The sequence below is a fragment of the Pithys albifrons genome, chromosome Z (assembly GCF_047495875.1).
Source record: "Pithys albifrons albifrons isolate INPA30051 chromosome Z, PitAlb_v1, whole genome shotgun sequence".
Classification (NCBI taxonomy): domain Eukaryota; kingdom Metazoa; phylum Chordata; class Aves; order Passeriformes; family Thamnophilidae; genus Pithys; species Pithys albifrons.
The window spans coordinates 15,657,429-15,677,216 of NC_092497.1; the positions used below are offsets into that span (position 1 = coordinate 15,657,429).

The 19,788-nt window shown below is 36.7% G+C and overlaps 1 protein-coding gene across 3 annotated transcripts; it reads right to left on the bottom strand.

Annotated features, from left to right (window-relative positions):
* Positions 1-5,997: 5,997 nt before the first annotated feature.
* On the bottom strand, positions 5,998-19,702 carry TMEM267 (transmembrane protein 267). 3 transcript variants are annotated; one of them, XM_071581108.1, is made up of 4 exons: positions 19,641-19,695; positions 17,405-17,588; positions 15,087-15,471; positions 5,998-9,868 (listed from the first exon to the last, which is right to left on the bottom strand). In XM_071581108.1, exons 3-4 carry the CDS (start codon positions 15,408-15,410, stop codon positions 9,533-9,535), a joined length of 660 nt encoding a protein of 219 aa, XP_071437209.1. In that variant the 5' UTR covers positions 15,411-15,471; positions 17,405-17,588; positions 19,641-19,695; the 3' UTR covers positions 5,998-9,532. The 3 variants fall into 3 exon arrangements, with proteins under 3 accessions (XP_071437209.1, XP_071437208.1, XP_071437210.1); XM_071581107.1 differs by having other exon boundaries at positions 19,514-19,677; XM_071581109.1 differs by lacking the exon at positions 17,405-17,588 and having other exon boundaries at positions 19,641-19,702.
* Between the last annotated feature and the right edge of the window lie 86 nt (positions 19,703-19,788).

The following is a 19,788-nucleotide window of genomic DNA, read 5'->3' on the forward strand; positions in this document are numbered from 1 at the left end:
ATTTGGTCTGCTTTACTTCTGAATTCCACTTAAATTAATGTTATCACCAAATATTGCTCATTTGCAGCAAATATTTCTCATTTGCAGCAAATATTTCTCATTTGCACAAAACCAGCAGAGCAAAGCAAGCTCATCTCACAGCCAACAGATTAAGTATGCCCAGATATAACAGAGTTAATTCGATTTACAAAAATACACAGATGCAAATAGGTACTTAAAACTCTTTTATGTTATGTTAACCCCTTGAGGTTGGGCAAATAAATATGCTTTATTCTTTAATCTCATTTACACTCAAGTATCAGTGACTGTATGTTTCCAGTTAGAGATGGACCACCCTGACTTGTCCACTTCTTCAGAGATCCAGTCTTTGGGTTGCAGCAAAAAACTAGATCGCAATAACAGACAAATCTTTCAAGTAAATACTGCCCAACCTGCCCAGGGGTGGTTCTGTGCCCTCCAGAGGACATTACACAACACTGCCTTTCTTTTCAAATTATTCAGTGGTTTCCAGTCCATCAAACACTTGGATGGAGAAAGAGTCCTGCGCATTTGTATTTATTGACTGACTTGGGGCATGAAGGTGATTTACATTGGCAAGTGAATTTGGTATCTTTGTTTCTCCTCACCATTCCAAATCCCGTTTCCTGGCATTGGAAAGTTGTTTGCAAACCCTGCTCTGTTTTTGTAGTTTTAAACCCCAAACTATTTCATCACTTTAGGTCAGCTAGTAGGAAGTGACTGATATATACCATTTAACCATGAAACTCCAAGCTAGTCTTTACAGAGTTTGAAACAAGTTCCTCTCTACAGCAGTCTTTTTCTTGAAAAACTACATTTCATTATGACATTCTCTAGACAGCTTTACTTCTTCAACTTTGACGAATTTATCTTTGAACACACTCGTTGGCCCAGCTCCCTGACATTTTCACATTAGACAATAAACCTCTTTTCCTCCTATAAACTAATCACGGACGTACTGAGATTGGTTAATTCTTACAAAGCAAATTGGGGATAAATGTGAAATTCAACCACCAGGACAGTGATGGAGATTGAGGAAAGAAAGGACAAGTCATGGACTGGAGGAAAGAAAACAAGTGGCATTGAAGTTCTACTTTGATAAAGTATGAAAGGATAAAACATTTGATAGCATTGATATGTATTTTATCTATGTCCTACAACACCTCTGCTCAACTATTTTGACTTTGAAAGCCTAGCAGAAAGCCTCCAGAACACTGGTAAACCAAATTTTCTCTTGTATGTTACTCTGCAAGTCCTTTCCTTCTCTGTGAAGCAGATAAAGGCCTGCAAGTATGTGTTACTTTGAGATCGAAAGCAAGCAGAAATAGCAAACACCCTTTGTAAGCATGACAGGATGAGTGTTTTCAGACAATACCTTCAATGAAAAGTATTCTGTTGCACTTTTTTCTAAGGGTAGATACAGCACAAACTTGGAAACTTTTAGAAGCTCTCTCACTACACAGAGAACATAATTTTTTTTACCTCTGTAGATGCAATCATGTCAGTGATCATGTGCCAAATCAGACAGAATCCCAACTGAAATCAAGCTTCTACCTCTATCAATAAAGTAACCCCTGCGAGGGAAATTGGAGATATACTGGCATAATGCTGTATCACCAGTGCCAGGGAAATAACATATTCTCTACCTTCAATCAGTATTAATCCTTTAGAGAGATGTTTCTCCCACCCCTGCTTGGTATATCACCAACTGAGGAACAGAATATTCTGCCAGAATCACTCAACTCACCTTCACCTGTGCACTTGAAACCTCTCATCTTTCACGTGAACCTGGAGTGCATGTACACTGTGTGACAATGAGAGCAAGCCCACTGCAAGGACAGTCCTTCTGCAAGACAGGGAGGCAGAATAACTGGGTGAAGAAAAAAGCTGGAGCAAAGCAACTCTGCCTTCAATGATTTGTTTTTCAATAGAGTTTTTCATGCTATCAGTAACTTTCTTCCAGAGGGGATTCTCCTACAGCCTGCTATGTAAGCAGTTTGGACCGATTCTGATTAAATGCTCAGTGTGTGCCTTGCCTGAAGCATTTTCCATCTTTTGTTAAATACCTTTCATAATGTGACAGGTGAATATTTGTGAATATCTGCCAAAGGCAAAAAAGGTTGTACCAAACATTTCCAAATCTCTGTATCTGTTCACCCTAAAGACGGGAAATGCTCACACTCGGTAACTAAGAAAACACTGCCGGTTTTTTGCAAAGCTAATCCAGGCAACAGAGAACCAGAGATGTGCCAACATTAATGACTTTTAAACAGACAGCAACAATATACATAACTTGTAAATCAAGTAACTGACAAACTGGTTTTCTTATCTGAAATGAGTTTTCAAGAAATTTGATCATTCAACAAGACTTTCAGTGCCAGAAATTCATTAGGGGAAAAAACTCTTTTTCTGAAACTCACAATTTTCTTTTTAACAGAAGCAGTTTTAACACACAGAATCCACTAAAGCACGAAGCCCCATGCAGCACATGCTCGAGCCATGGCTGTCCCTAAGTAACACTCCAGCACTCCTTTGCAGTGAGCATGCAGATGGCAGCAGGAGGAACAACCCACACCTCTGTGGTAGTGCTGGAGAGCAGTATCAGAGATTTCTAACTGCAATAAATATTTATCATGACAATATCAGGTGATCAGCTTTTATGTATTGCCACTAAGAGAGGCTGACAGAACCTACTACAAGCTCTGCTGTAGGATACCCAAGTAGACCCTCTTCTATATGAAGTTTCAAGAGAGAAAGAGGTACAAACTTTTAACAAATTTCATGTTCCTAGTCCAAGTCCCCATACAATGGAGCTAGAATAAACCATTTTTTTCCAAGGAAATAAATGAACTCTGAAGCAAAGATTTCAGCCATAATAAATGTACTAACTGGAACTGTAAAATCTTTCAGAGAGAAACTCCTGGCTTTGGACAGATTTTGAGAAAGTAAACTGTCTACTTTTACAATAAATGCTTGATCTACATTTTAAAAGCTAAAACTAATTTTAAAAAACTGGTAATCCCTCTGACTGAAATATGTTGGTCTAGAAGCAATCATAGTGCCTCATGAAAACTGCCTTTAGTTTTTTCACATTTTTATGTTTACTTATATGTCAAAGAATCTCCTGGGCAAAATAGTGCTTGAAAAGATAAAAGTTTCGTTCTTGAATAATAGGAAATCATGCGAATGACAGACTATATACCCAATCTATAATCCAAATTACAGTGAGCCACCATCTAGTTAATACAATCTGTGATAGCTGGAATGCAGATCAGTACACCAGAAGTATACATGTGTTCTAGGAAGAGATAAACTGCATTTTAAGCACCACTGAACAGACTGACTAGCTACACACTGAATAAAAGAGGGTCTCGAAGATGGTTTGCTATGAGACAGATGTCTATCACTTAGTCTGCTGCACCCAGCTGAGGTATCTGGTACACTGAAGCAGAACCATGCTTTTCACGCATGCAACCTGAGGCAAGTCAAGCAACACCAGGAGAGTGCAAGAAAACACTGCTAATGTCACTGTGGCCATATAAAATTACAAGAAATATGGCTTGGTCAACATCTTTGTAGATATGTACATGCAGGATGCAAGATGCATGTCACATTACTTTTTGCTTTGGTCAAAAATGATACATAGATTGTGTCCACACATCTTTATGGTATAAAGTTCTAAGTGCCTTTGCTTTGCTTATTTGTATTATGTACGAGGCATACAAAATACCCAAAAGATGCTGGTAAATCACTCAAACTTTCACCTGAACAAAGCATGTCTAGCAGAAGGGAAGACCTATCTCTACATGGACTAACAAAGCAAAATACATTTGTGCTAGAAGATTTTGTTAGCTAGAGAATTCTGTTTCAGAAATTCCCAAGCCACAATCATGTTTTCCACAGTAACAGGAAACAACTGCTTGTTTCTACATATTTTAAACAGTTCCAGAAACAAAAAGACACAGATTATTTTTTTTTGGAAACATGCTGATAAAGCCTTATTACATGAATCTTACAGTGTTCATTTGGTCCAGAAATACTTTGTATTTGAAGAGCAGTCATCATAAAATTTGCTACTAAATTGTTGGCAGTAATATACAAAAAGAAGTAATCACCACTTTAAACTGAAATGTGAAACTGGCAGGATTATAACCTTCTAAATCCCTTATGCCATTACTATATCTACTATCTTTGATTTAATTTCTTTCCTACGTTCCTGTACTGGAAGTCACAGATATCAGCTTCTCTGGCTCATCTGTAAAAACTGTTGTGAATGAGTTCGAGGAAATTACCCCACACCAGTCCAGGAGCCCCTTCCCCAGGAGAGGGAAAATGAGATCAAAGTAAGATTGAATTCCCTTGGCAACATCAGGAAAGCTCCAGAGATATTAGTAACATTCCTTGGTCAAAAGAGTTGTTTCTGTGATGGATATAGCAACAGCACAGAGGGACTTGGCCAATTACCCCTGGAATAGTTTTGTTATAAAAATCCATTTTCACAGACTGTTTCACTCATATTTACTAATACAAATGTTTTCAGTCAATTAGTTTTGACTAAAAAAATCTGTTTTTACAAACTGCCTAGAAATCTACTTATCTCTTCCATAAAAAAGAATACAGTATAATTTCTTTTCTAGTTTTCAATATTTTGAGGATTTCCTTCACATTGCTCTAAAACATCTTTGCTAGGTTTCCCAGTCACTGAGACAAACACTCCTCCTCATCCCTGGAAAAATCAACCCAAAATTAGATAAAGAAAATCAAGAATTATGTATGAACATGAAAGGAAAGATCAGTGTGTGATACATATAAATGCACACACACACACACACATATATTTATAATTCAATGTAGAAGATGTAAAATTTGGAAATTTTACAGAAAAAACTGAAGATACTAATTTCATTATTTTGATGAGAAGTGTTACTTCTGTTTTTTAGTAATGAATGCAAAGGGTACTTCAGCTTGACAGCACGTCCTTTGCTTCAGTGCAAGGTCTGTCTGTAGCAAGGAAACAAAACCGAGTCTGTGGACTCAAAATTACCAGTTGATCAAAGCCATCCTTAATCCTGCGTAACACGTAGAATACGAAATTCTTCTGCCCTGAATAAATATGCATAATTGACAGAATTTAGATTGGCTCAATTACTTAAACAGGAATGTTCTCTTCTGATGCATTTCATCATTTAGCTTCACACTGACAGTAACTGATGGAATAAAAATACATGTATCCAAAATTAACTATGTACTAACATTTCCTTTAGACTGAATTTTTATCCCTTTTCTCTCTTTCTGGAACTTTATGTCCATTAGCAAACAAAATGTTCCTTTCATAATAAGCCAGTACCAATGGCCTGTTGTAAAAATTATTTCAGTTTAATTCAGGCTTACCACCATTTTCCTTGTGACCAATTGTGAATAATTCATTTAGCAACAACTAATTAAAGGCACATGACACAAAGTAATTCACTGTAGAAAAAAGTGGTATGAGTAGTCACATGAAAAGACTGATCACATTTTAAACTAAAATATAAACAGGTAGGAAATGTGTTCACTCATTCTGTTATGGCCACTAGGGAATTAGGAGAAATTTTATCTCATTGCTACAGGACTGGGAAGAAGAAACATTCCAACATTTTCCCTTTAACTTGGCAATTATTACTATCTACTTTTTACAGCAGCAATCCATTAAAGCAGGAAAAAAGCAACACAGTTCTAACAAAAAAAGGAGGTCAGAAAAACCTCGCACTTTCTTCAATTTTTTAAGTTCAACTTGAAAATACATGGAGAAAGTTTAGACTGGCATACTCAATGAACCATTGAAATAACTAATATTTTAGTGATATGTATGATACATTGTGCACAAAATCGTTAGCTTGAGTTTGTAAACCATCTTTTGTGTAACTCACACACTTTTTCGCATTCACATTTACCCTTTATAATAACACACGCAGTAAAGCAAGAAGTCATTATGTTCTTAGTATCTCGATTTATTTTTCTCATGGTTTTGCTACACATGGCAAGCATCAATGCATAGTTGAAAATACCAGTGAATTTGTAATGTACATGAAATACTGGTAAGGAATTGCTGAGCAATTCACCTGTAACAGGCAGGTGAAACTCCTCAGTGACACAGTGCAGCAGGATGCTCTGCCTGAAGTGGGGTGGGTAAAACAACTGTAACAACACCCTATTTGCAAAGCTACCAGTGATCAATGAAGAATGGGACTGTACTGGTGCTATTGGTGTGGCATAATGCTGAAAACAGCCTCACTCATCAGTCCCAGAGATAAACATCCTGACTCAGGTGAAGCTGTGGCAGACCTGGTAAAGTACCTGATAAAGGAACAACAGGCAATACTACTCATAAACCAATCTAAAAACGCTGAGCTGACACAGCTGATCCGGAAACATAAGGCCCAATCCCACTTTTTAATGGGACAGTCTTGTAATGTGCCCCTTCCTGGACTGTGTGTGCAGACTCCTCCCATGAGTGGGGATGCCCCACAAGCCCTTGAGGCTGAGAGAAAAAGATTTGTCCATGGTCGTTGGTATGGCTCAGGAACATCCATCTCTTGCTAGCTTTGACATAACTGCTTCAATAGAATTGCTTTAATATAATAGCGTCAACGTTGCTTCAAAAATAGTGCACTGCACTATACTAGTAGTTATAGTCACCAATATTGTATAGTAAATAATTTCAAGAACTTTTAGTCTAATCATTATCATAATAAATATTTTTATAGAAATATATTTTGGTTTGCCATCCTTAATCCTGTGGGACAAAGTTGTATAAAGGTTCAATTCCACATATATATTCCTTTAAAAATAAACTATTGGCAAAGTCTGGGGCAAAGGTTGGATCCAGCCACATGCAGGCGCCTCTCTGAGAAGGTTAGAAAGTAAGAGGGTCCTTTCTGCACCTCATGAGTCAATGGGGGGCTTCTCTAATAAACTCTGTCTGAAGCTCCCACTCTGCCGGTGACACATGGGCTGAAACAAACACTTAAGTTCTCCTTTGTATTCTACTCTGTCTACACACTAATTACAGCATTACATTCAACATCTCAGTTTACCTCAAAAAGTTGCCAATGGCCTCAGCTAATGCTGCCTAAATGTCAGGTTGAAGTGTGAGACTGCCATGTGTGTTTGGACGGAGAGTGAAGGACGTCATGCGTTACAAGTGCTTGCTATTTTCCTTAACAGATTTCCAAGTGGTGTTCACCCACTGCTGTGGTAGAACTGGTGTAAGAACATGATCAGAAAAAATACTATTTTGAATTACAGCTGACAATTATTGTAAAAACTCACAGAAAAATAGCTAGAAATACAGAGAATGAAAATATGTGATTTTAAACTACAGAAGACATCCCCATTAACTGATCCTTAAAAATAGCTAGAACAGTACAGTACCAATCTTAAGGACCATTGGTGGACATATAGTTACCAAAAATGCTACGGCCACAATCTAAAAGTGAGAAAGTGCAATCCTTCACTTGTTCCTATATACATTTCCCTCTGCAACAAATCTGGATAAAGCACAAAATTATACAAATATTATGCCATGAAACAAGAATACAAAAAAGTTTTTACACAGATTTCAGTGTTCATTTCTTGCACAAAATATATTCGTTATTGTCATTTCATAACATGTAGTTTAAAATACAGGATAGAAGTAAATGAATGAGCAGTGCTCCTCCAGTAAACCATGATGCCTTTGGATAAAAGACAGTTCTTCTGAGGCCTCTAAAGCAAGACATTTCTTTTGCTGTTCCTGGAAAATTATGAGAGACAGAAATCCATAACATGAAGATAACCCTTTTAAGGAATTTTCTCCTCTTCCAATATGCCTTCCAGGAGAGAAAACTTTTATTAATTTTATATTAAAGGCTTAAATGGCCCACTGTACTATCAGACAATTTTGCATCAGCACACATTTCTAACATGAAGAACAAATAGTGCAGAGACTCTTCTTTCGGTGAAAAAACACATTTTAAAGGGGTGAAACACTTTCAATAATCAGCACAGTGTGCTGCAGAGTGACAGAAGGTCTCCAGTTACTCATTAAGCCAGCCATTCCAATTAATTTTTTTGGGGGTTTTTTGTATGTTATACTAATATATATTTACTAATATAAATGTAGTATTAACACATTACCTAACATTGGCACTCCCTGGTAACTTAGGTTCAGCACATAGCCTGTATATGCTCTTCCATAAAAATAATCCCTTTTATCAGCTATTCATCACCAACTGGAGTAGTTAAGGTCCCATTTCTTTAATCGGCAATGGAGTTCGATTAATGAAATAATTAAAAATTAATAATAGACATTCTCAGCTTGTACACTGTAAATTAGACATGAGTCTAGGTGGTCTTGTCTAGTCAGACAAGACCAGACATCTTTTAATTTGGGACTTTTTCTGAGAAATTCTGTAAATGAAAACTGAACAGTTCGCAGTGCAAATTACTGTCTCATAAGCCTGCAGTATAGTAACATCTTCCTCAAGGAACTTATTTATGAGGAAATTTCTATATAATAATAACAATAATAATAACAATAATCATAATAATGTATTTGATTTTACAAATATGAGGATTATATTGCACTTAATGGAAAATGCCATTTATAAGTACAGTAGTAATGTCTTTAAGGAAACACATATTTTGATCAATTTTTGCTTTCTTGGATCTTCTATAATCTTCCCTAAAACTTATGTTTTACTTTAGGAAATGTTTGCCTTCACAGAACCTAATTTCTTATATTCAAATTAAAAAGTATTCATAAGTAGTGTATTTTTAAAAATTAAAACCAATTTGGCCAACATGTCACACCATTATGACAAAACTGCCTTCTTCTTTCTAACCACAAGGCTATTGATTATCTGCAAATTCAGTACCAAGCAACTACAGAGGAACAGGGTTTGGTAAAAGACTACATCAGGGTTCGAAGAGATGTGAATAGACAGTTGTATAATGTGAAATACAGACAGTGTTTCTTTTAAAGCAGTCCAACAGAAGAGTCCAGCAGGACTCTTAACAAATAAATAAATTCAAAAGGCTAACACAGTTTTTTCACAAGTGCCATACACTACTAAATCCCCAATAGTACTTAGCATTTATATAGTACTTTACATTATTTAAAGCACTTTAGAAGAAATGTATTCTCTAAAGGCAGAATACAAATCCAAAGTGAATGGTGATCAGATGAATGGCACCATGACAGTAAAATGTAATGCAATTACTACAGAGAGAGAATAAGTAATTTAAAAATCAGCTAGCTATGCATGAGCTATCATGGGAGACCACATGCTTTACAAGGGTAATGTATAGATATAAAACTTTATCATTCAATAAATAGGTTCTGTGACCACAAGAAATTGACACAGGGACTGTAACTGGCTCTACAACCTTAAAATGCCTCACTTGGAGGGTGTAGAAAACATTAGGAAACCCCCTCAGTGACAGACAGGTTGTTTCAAGTGTTAATACAAATGGCCTTTAAAAGCCATCATTCTTATACATCAATGTGGATTCCATGTTTTATAGACATTAATTCTCTAGTGCCTGTTAGATACATGATGAATGAACACAGATGAGGTAAGGATGCTGTAATTGCCACATACAGCCAATACGGCAAAGGAGGAGTTTTTCCAAACGGGCAGATCCAGAGGCCGTGACGAATTCCGTCACGAACATGATGAGAAGTCCAGGATATGAACAACATCCAGGGAAGAAAGCACCATGAATCCTTTAGCCTGAAAAGGTGCATAATGAACTTCAATGCCAGAGCCACAACGGGAATCACGGTAGAACAATGAAGAAGTGGTCTCCGTGGAAGTGTCAGAGCAGCCTACAGAAAAGAAAAATATAATTGGCAATGCCTGCAACTGTGACAAGTGTTGTAGATGTCTACAGGTGCATTGTCAGGTGACTAAGTGGGAGCACAAATTAAAAACATTTCTTTCCACTGCCGTTAATCAAAATCAACAATATGACATGTTATGACTGAGAGCTGTGTCCTGCCCTGTCTCTACTGTATGAACCATGCATTCTGCTTAGCATTACTGACAGCAAAACAAGGAGGGAGAGGGAGACTTCTCCTATTTGTCATATAGTCATGTAGTATGCAGGAACTTGTAAAATCTGCTGCACTGATAATACGTATTTAATTTCAAGATAATTACAACAACCATCCAATACACATGAAATATTCAATATGCTTTACTTGAAATAAATCATATGCTTCAATGACATTTACTTTCAAAAAAACATTCCATATGTTATTACAGTTAGCACCTGTAAAGTTGTTTCAGTTGTACAATGTTTAAAACAAAACAGTAATGTCTAATATAATAAAAAAATTATTATTGTATCAAAGTTAGATGTATTTTGATCACCTTGAGACAGTATTCGTCATGGTCAGGCAAAACAAAGTTCAGAAGGCAACATCTGAAACATTTGTGACTGGGTTATTTTGTATCAACAACTTGTTTAACATTAACTCAGTTGAAAGGCTGGTATTTGGTTTTAATAAGGTGAATACCTAGCTAGTGAGATTAGATTTAGCCATTTTAAGAAGTAATCATGTAAATTCAATGTACATACTTGAGAAAATATTCTGTGGATGTAATTATGAGCAGCAGCTAGAACCATTGCCACAAATTCAAACACAATAAAAAAAAAGTAGTAATATTTTGGACAAATAAATGACAAATAAGTTGATTCTTTTTTCTGTAACTACAAGAGAAATGACAGCACATTACTAAAAGCTGTGATGTAGGATTGACTGGCTCAGTTCAGATACTGGAGAACATTTGGAAGGACTGTAACATGCACCAGAGATGTAGCTTTATGGTGTACCTGACTGCTGTGTTGGACAATCCCTCACTGCACCTGCTGCAGAAAGCAAACAGACCATTGCCAACACGTTTGTTCTTTGGTTGTGTTAATTGTTGCAGGATTCAACAGCAGGAGTACCTGGCAGTGGGACTCTGGAACAGCTTCTTCAAACTTTCATGCACTATTTAGACAACTGCTTGGAATGCTGTTTTCTCTGCAAGGAAACTTCGATGTAGCCTTAGCCAAGTAATATGGAGATGGAAGATATGGACTACCTTGGAATACAACAGCCTATGCTTTAAACCTAAGCCAGCATTAAAAGGCCTGCAGAAAGCTTTGCCCTGTCACCTTGCCACCACATGCTTGTCTGTGACTCACAAACTGTCTCAACAATTTTTAGACTTATGGACCCAACTCCTTTAAGCTGGTGCAAACAGTGTATTTTTACAACTTCATTTCTGTTTCATACAAGCAGACTGTTCATGGATTAAAGTAGAAAAATTTTGAGATGGTGAAATTGTTTATCATCTCCCCTACAAAGAGTCAGATTTTTCTTACTGTCAACAAGAGCCTCAAAAGTCCATACTAGCCTAATTTTGAAAGCACCTGGACAGTGATAGGTTTTGGCAGATAGTCTATTAACTGGTCTCTATTTCTGCACTTCGAAAAAATTAGTAGCAAAGCCTAAATTAGTCTTTGTCCTATTAAGGTTAGGTGCCAAGAGCAACACAGTGAATAAGGAGATCTTTAATGCTACTTACGTAAACAGTTTAGCAGTATTGGTGTCAATCTTTACCCAGTTTTGGGAAGGTAATGCTTAAATTTTTTCCTACAATTTTCGATGGCAGGGTTGTTCATAGAGCAAACCTGCATGTTCGGTTTTAGCAAGAGAAAGCCTTATTTTATAACTGCAATACAGCTGTTAGGCTTTTGAAATGCTGTCTCTCAAGAATAGTCTATTTCCATTTTTACATTCTGTGACTAGAAGAACACTTACATCCTTGAACTGCCAAGCCCAGGAGACAGAAAGGTAGTTCTGCTTGACAATATAAACTCTCTTTCTCCTAACAGGAAAACTTGTTAGCATTTAGGAATCAATACATCTTAAAGAAAAATAAAAATTGAAGTTAGTACAATTTTCTGCCTTAAACCTCATGGAAAAAGTTGCAAACAGAATTTATTCACAAATAACCTTTTCCATTTGCCTACATGTTCAATCAGGAGCAATATTATCTTGTAGTTCCTGCTCCTCCAGCCCCTCTCACATACTGCAATGAGCAGCTGGAGACAGGAGGCAATAATCTCACACAGGAGAACCCATGCAAACTCTTTGCTCACAGTGACACCATGGATGTTAATGTAGCAACACAGGCTCCCTCACCCATAATTGGTGTTGCTTCACAAGCCTGAAGTCCTCAGTTTATAGTACCATATTCAATGTAACATATATGGTAACATTTCATTGTATTACATTAATGACTATAACAATATAGTAACATATTCAATGCTAGATTAACTGTGTGCAAAATCTATTCTGCAATTTCAGACATGCTCCTATGCAACCCAGGTTGGTCAGCAGTGACACATGAACCAGCTGTGTTATGTATGTTTGCTGGTACAATCTTGTTTGCCACTGACTGCACTTTCCATACTTTCAGAAGTCTTCAGTAGCAATACAGCAATTCCTGCAAGTGTGTTCTGCAACATGAGGTCCTGGACTGCAATCCTGAGGGACACTGGGAGAAGCCCATCATGCCATGTCAGCAATCCTGACTGACGACAGGCTGCAGCAACTATCACCTTCAGAGCAAGTCGGTGAGGCAGTTCTTCAAACACTGATTCCTGGATTCTTCTACACTTGTGCGCACATTAAAAAGCATACAGAATACAAAGAACTACAAATTCCAAGTAGTGAAGTTGTTCTAGACTTTATGTTTGTTGCAAAAATAATGTGGGCAAAAGGGCAGACCACATGGTACTTGGTACACAAGTATTTATCAAAGCAAACGTATAAATACCACAGGTATTTACCCTGAATACTCCAGAAAAAAATGATGACCGTGAAAAACAAACCAATTCAGGCAGTGAGCTGCATCAGCAGGAACAGAAGTAGATGACTGGAGTAGTGTGAAGGCAGCTGCTGGAGGCAGAAGGCAATACTGCCATGTGCTGCATAGAAAGGTTATTTTAAAAAATTAACCTGTCATCAGATTTAAAAGCACTGATGAAGAGTTTTATAAGTATATGCACAGAGTAACTAAAAAATACTATTGTTACAAATTAGTAATAGTGGTGTGGTTAATTAATTCTATACTCTTAATTTATTATATAGCTAGTAATGTGTTGCATAAGCAGTAAACATGTAGTGTCTTAAATCAGTTACTCTCAATCCTGCAATTTAAAGATGAAGACCAGGACTGTAACTAACAAATATGTAGTAAAAAAGTATCTAAAAATACATAGTAAAAAAGTATTCCAGAAAGTAATAAAACACACAGGCACCAGTCTGAAATTACGAGATGAAACTGGGAGGTGCATTATACTAAACAGAGGAAAGAAAAATCACACACTAGAGTCAGGCCTAGTTTACCAGACAGCACACTGCAGAAAAATTTATGAGGATTACATGACATCAGAACAAAAGAGACTCTGATGGCACTGAAAAGAGACATAAAACTTGTAACAGGTTATTTTTTTTCTTTTTAAAAAGATGGAAGTGTTGTATCAATGTGCCATTGAAAAGAATTAATCTATGCCATTTGGCTCATATGAAGTCTCACCTAAAATACTACTCACGGTTTTAGAACCTTTAAAGATAATTCAGGCAAAAGGCGATTAAGAAGAGAGCTAAAAATAGTATGAGGTTTAGAAAACACAAATCCAGACCCATATGATTTCCTATTTTGCCAAGTTATTTTAATCAAGAAGAGAGTTTTTGCAAAGCACAATGGCTTTGCAATTTGTAATGCTGTTACTGCTCTAAGAGTCAAGGGACCAACACTATGTATGTTCCACATGTAAATGTCCTTTATTAGCCCAGTTAACATATGGAAAGGGAAGAAGTTTCTAGGTAAATCACTTTGAAAAGCCCTTTGGACATCTTGTCTTCTCCTTTGCTCTGTTAAGTAAGTTTGGCTGAAAGGACTATGATTGTGGTGTCCACATTGTGAGTTTCTGATGTGAAAAACATTTTTTGGGAGAGCATAGAAATCATCTGTCTTTTGTAAAAAAACCTTAAGGAATAAGAAAACAAGATCTAACTGTCAACAATAGTAGCCTGGATTAGAAAATTAATTGCTAGCTGCTTGAGAACTGAAACAACACAGGAATAAATTAAGTCATGGAATTACAGTAATTTACTTTGTTTTGGATAAACAAATGTTCTCCATCATGGGAAGTGTAAGAATATTTAACCTTTCCTCACTGAAAGCTGCAAACAAGAGAGGATCAATTTTCCAAACAGACATCAGTGAAGAGAGACATCTAGCGTTCACAATTAAGAAAAAACACAGCGGCAATCATCTCAAATACATCTGAAAAAGCAGCAATACAATTTTAATAATACTTTCTAATAGTCAGTCATTCATTACTTGCATTTACTGATTTTAACATGTGAAAATACACGCGAGAATAATTAGAGATTTAAATTCTGTTTCATAATGTTAATATTATAGGACTCTTTAATCAACCCAGCTGAAGGGTGAGCATAAAGAGAACTGAGCCTGGCTCACGGTACCCACTGACAGAGAAAGAGGCAATAGAAATTGACTGAAACACAGGAGGTTCCTCCTAGACATAAGGAAACACATTTTCACTTTGATGGTGATTGTGATGGGAACCAAATGTACAGCTCAGAGGGACTGAATGAAATGAAACAGCAGCTCTATCATCTACTTGTCAGATATTTCTACCCCATATTTCAAGTATTTCTACCCTTTACCTTAAGCAGATATGGAATAATCCATATCCACTTATCTGCCTAACTTGTATAACAAAGCCACTACATGATGACCAAAGGAGAGAACATACAAAGGCTTACAGAACTCTTTTTGCCAGAGCCCTCTAAATTGCAAAAACATAACAGGAGGTGTGAAATACTTTTATGGCTTTTAAAATAATAACAACTTCATATAAACAGAACTCCCATATACCTATTAAAATGTTTTTGAATAAATTATTGGAACTTTTAAACAATGATAAAGAAATAAGTTACTGATCTATCAACTCACCTTTAGTGACAGGGAGCCAGCAAGAAAGAAGTGGTCCACATCAATGACAGAGGCGAGGAAGCCAGCCAGAGTGACCTCAGTGAAGTCACTTTTCTTCCTGAGTCCAATCACTATTGCCCATGACCACATTCCCAGTACACCATGCACTGCATTATCAGAGAGGGCTCGGAGCCAGTCATTTTGCTGAATGAAGGAAAACTGCAGAAGTCTGTCTGCTACAAAGCAGAATATACCCAAACTGAGACTGGAAATTACTGAAGCTGTGCTGAAAGTCTGTAGAAGAGCATGGGCCTTTTCAGTCTCAGATGCCATGACAAAAACCATGTCACAGCACACAAAATGTCATCAGGATACACACTGTGCATTTTCCTTTGTATCATCAGTTCTGTTAAATGTCAGAGATCAGAAAGAAAATTATTAAAGAAAAAAACCATTAGCACAAAGCATTTATCACAGCTACAACTGAGCATAAAAACCACAAATTCAATGTTTGCACTTAATATCCCTAGGGAATTTTTAATTTCACTTAATTAGTTGACTTGAACACTACAGCTCTGAACTAAAACATTTGTCCTGTTTTAATTGGAACAAGCACAGGTAACATGAAAAGCTCTAATTCCTACTGCAATCTTAAATTTTACAAAGTCATTTGAAACATGCCTATGATAATACATTTCAAGATTCCTTCTGGTCTTGAATACATGACATTAATCCAATTAAATGCTTTAAACTGCAACAACAAAAGGTGACACAATATGGAGGATTCCTAGGACTGATGATGAAAAATCCCAGATCTCTCTGTACAACAACTGTTAAAACTGAGTTTTTAATCTATAATCCTAACCACTATTTTAATTTACATACTTTGCAAACACATGTATTATGACCCTGGTACCCCTTCCTGGTCAACTCTTTGTTCAGCTTGCAGACTGGAATGTAGAATAAGCCTTAAGAAAACCAGAACAACTATTATATCTTCACTATTTATGTCAATCACAAAGACAACAATCATTCAGTCACGCAAAGTAACCAAAACTGACTCCTTATAGGACAAAATTACACATGTTTTTCCTCAGTATGTGCTCCAGCAGCAAACTTTGGTTTTACTTTTAGGACTACTGTCTGCTACATTACCTTCGTAACTTCTGCTTTTGCAGAGAAAAAAAGAAAATAAGCTAATCTCAATAATCTCACTTCTCAAAAGTTGACTGTTGCAATTTGAAAATCACGGCATTGTTATAAACATTAATAACAATTTTAAAGTTCTTAGAATCTATTTATATTCTGTAACTGTTTCAAACCCCTCCAATACAAGGTGATTTCTTGGGAATAATTACTTACCTTAAATAATTGCTTAGCATCTCAAAAGAAATCTCAAAAATAATTCAAGATCTTACAGATACCTCCAACCCACTCCCCCAAAACAATTACAGGATACCCGGATTACAAAAACACAGTACTCATGTTTGTGATAACATTAAAAAGAGCACTTTTGAAAAACCCTCATGTAAATGAAATATTCCTTAGTTTTGTTATGTTAAACACACTGAAAAGCTGTCTTTGAAGGACAGTACCAATTCCACCTATCCTAACTGTTGTGCAAGTCTTTTTGGGGAGCTGTAGGGACAGACCACAGTTTTGAAACCTATATCCTATCTAAACTCTTCCCACGAGTTCGCCATTTTTGTGCAATATATTAAACCCTGATAATCCTTCTGCGTACAGTTCTATTAGGTAAATCTTTATTCTGAGAGGACTTTTGGGAGTGTATTAAACTTCCTTTGAAAATTAGTAACAATGTTGTCACATAACAGTTAGTGATTTTAAGAACATTATTGATCCTAAATGTCAGAAAACATAAGATGTTTCTTCCAGATTATTTACATGCCTGTTCATTGAAGAATTATCTGCAAGACATAACTGCTGGCATCCTTATAGAAAAGAAAAATCCCACTGAATTATTTATGTGGAAGACATTAAAAAAAAGGAATAGAGAAGAAAGCATGAATAATATATGGTCTTTGCACAGAGATGAAAAGAAGTGGGTCAAGTTTAGCATCTGTTAACCATGACTGTGCCTCCTCTGAATGAATGTGTGAACACAAAGTATTTCCTGAAATACTGGAAGTGCCATTTTCTGGTGGGTGACTTTAAATATACAGTACAATTTCTGAATAACTTCCATTTTAATGAAAAAATGGTGATCGTCTCACAAGTGTTTGTTCTATATAACCATCATGTCAGATTGGATTTCATTTAAAACTACCATAAAATCTGTGTAAGAATCCAATCTGTGAAGAGCTGATGTAGCAACATACCTTTAAAAAGCACACCAGTACTCAGAATCAAACTTGCCCTGGGACTATGAGGACTTTTTTTTTCCCACTGCAGGTGCCTTATTCCAGTAGCAAAAGTGGTCTATGCCTGTGTTGAGCCTCTGTGCTTTCTGAATCCATTCTGCCCAGTCCAATGTAGGAAATAACAAAAACTATTTGTTCCATCCTAAATGAAACAAATCAGGTAACAGTAAGATTGATACTCCACAAAGCTCTTTGAACTCTCTACAAAACACACACAAAATCTGAACAAGAGTAAAAAAATTCAAAAAGAATAAACATACATTTAATTAATTTGTGAAACAAATATAATTGAGCTAAAAGCAACTTCAGCTACAGCTTTGAAGGTCTGTAACAGAGAGCAGGAAAAAAGACCATAAAACAAGGGAAGAGCACACATAAAAACAGAATAAGATAATGATTAAAAGATAATAAACTCCAGAGTGTTAAAGTCAGAAAAGAATACTTACAATCTTCTACATAAATGCCTTTCCAAATATAGAGCACTTTATTTTATACCTTCTTGTGCCTGAAAGATACCTGCCTAAGAAAATATTTGTAAGTCACATTCAGGGGTCTATTTTTTAATAGACTTAGTGGCCTTGGAATAGATAAACAGAGATCTAGAAATTCAAAAAGCAACAGAAGTCTGAGTCAGTTCTGTGTTGGATTCACACTGGTTTGCTATGGATAGTATTAACATATGCACAAAGTGCACAGGACAAGTATCACTATGGATCTTAGAAAATTCAAAATGAGTATGATTTGAGAATCAGGTACCATGAAATAAAGGTAATAATGCCAAGTGGCCAATAAATACAGGATGTGAATGGGTTTCTTTGAACCAGAATGAAGAACAGGATGCAAAACTGGCTTCAGGCTGACATCAATCAAGAGCCATGTCCAACTGTTGTTTCTAAACAGCCTGTTTCTGGCACTTTTTTAAACAACAAATGCTGTCTGTGTAAAAATCGAGTTCTCAGGTACAACAGCATTAACTATAAATATTCTGCAGATCAAGAGTGAAATCAGACTAGAAAAGGCAAAACTCTGTTCAATCAAAATAATCTTTGAAATGATAAATTTAATGTAAAATTAGAAACTTTTCTGCCTGAAAAATTATGATTTTCAAGATGTTTAAAATATTACAATACAATGTCATAGGTTTTTCTGTCCTATAAACCCATGCTAGAAAGCATACTTGTGGAGTTTACATTGTTGTTAAAACATGAAATTGGGAAATAATTCACAAAAGAATGCTTAAAAACCTGTGTGGTCAGTTCAGTTTACATGCCAAAGGAAAGTTTTATGTTGTTTTACAACAGAGTAACACCGCTTACAGTTCTGATGTCTCATGTCATTTTCACATGAGATAAAGCACCATACATAATCTCTGCTTATGCCCTGAAAATGCAATTTTGCTGACATATTTAACTTAAGGAAGTTACTAACATTATTTAAATAAATGCACAATTAACACTTTAAATTACTAACACAAGAAAATATTTAGATCAAAACTGTAAACATGCATTTGAGGAAACAGATGACACTAAGAGGCCTTTCAACTCATGCTGTATGAGCCAAACAAATATCCAATGGCTTAAATTATCCCGTAGAAATATCAGTCTCAAACTGTGCCCCAGTTTTGCAAGACGTTATCAGGTACACAAATACGTAAAGGAACTTAATGCATAAAACTACAGAATCACAGAAATTATGAAGCTGGAAAAGCCCTACGGGACCATCAAGTCTGATTTATGACCGAAACCACAAAGTCAACTAGCAGAATTATTTGCACTTTATGAAAAAAATCAAAAGGCTGTAGTGCCTTATAACTCTATAATCTCCTAAAAAAACCATACTATTTGATACTGGATGTTTATATTAAAAATTGCATGAAGCAGAATTATCATTTAAGACACCATCCCAAACCTTTAGCATATTGTGGAAAAGGAGATCGCAGCCTAAGACAACCCGCTAAGTACTGATAATGCAAGAATTTTTGGGTCAGATAATTATAACGCAGCACTGCGGGGGTGGAGGGCGGTTATGGAGAGGACAAAAGCCCAGAAGGAACCGGTACGATTTTACCAAGATTCCGAGGAACAAACTGGATGAAACCCAGCAGGGAATTACTCTCAGGAGCCAAGGCCAGACGGGAAGCCCTGGACCCAGCGGGTCGGGAAGCCGCCCGTGCTCAGCGCGCCGCGGACCCCACCTGGAGCATCCTGGGAACATCCCCGCTCCGGTGGCGGCCCGCAGGAAGCGCGATGGGAAGCAGGTTAGGAAGCATGCGTGGCCGCGGAGCAGTCTGGGACCCGCAGCCTCCTTGTCTCCTCCCATCCCGCCCTGCCCGGGGTGTGCGG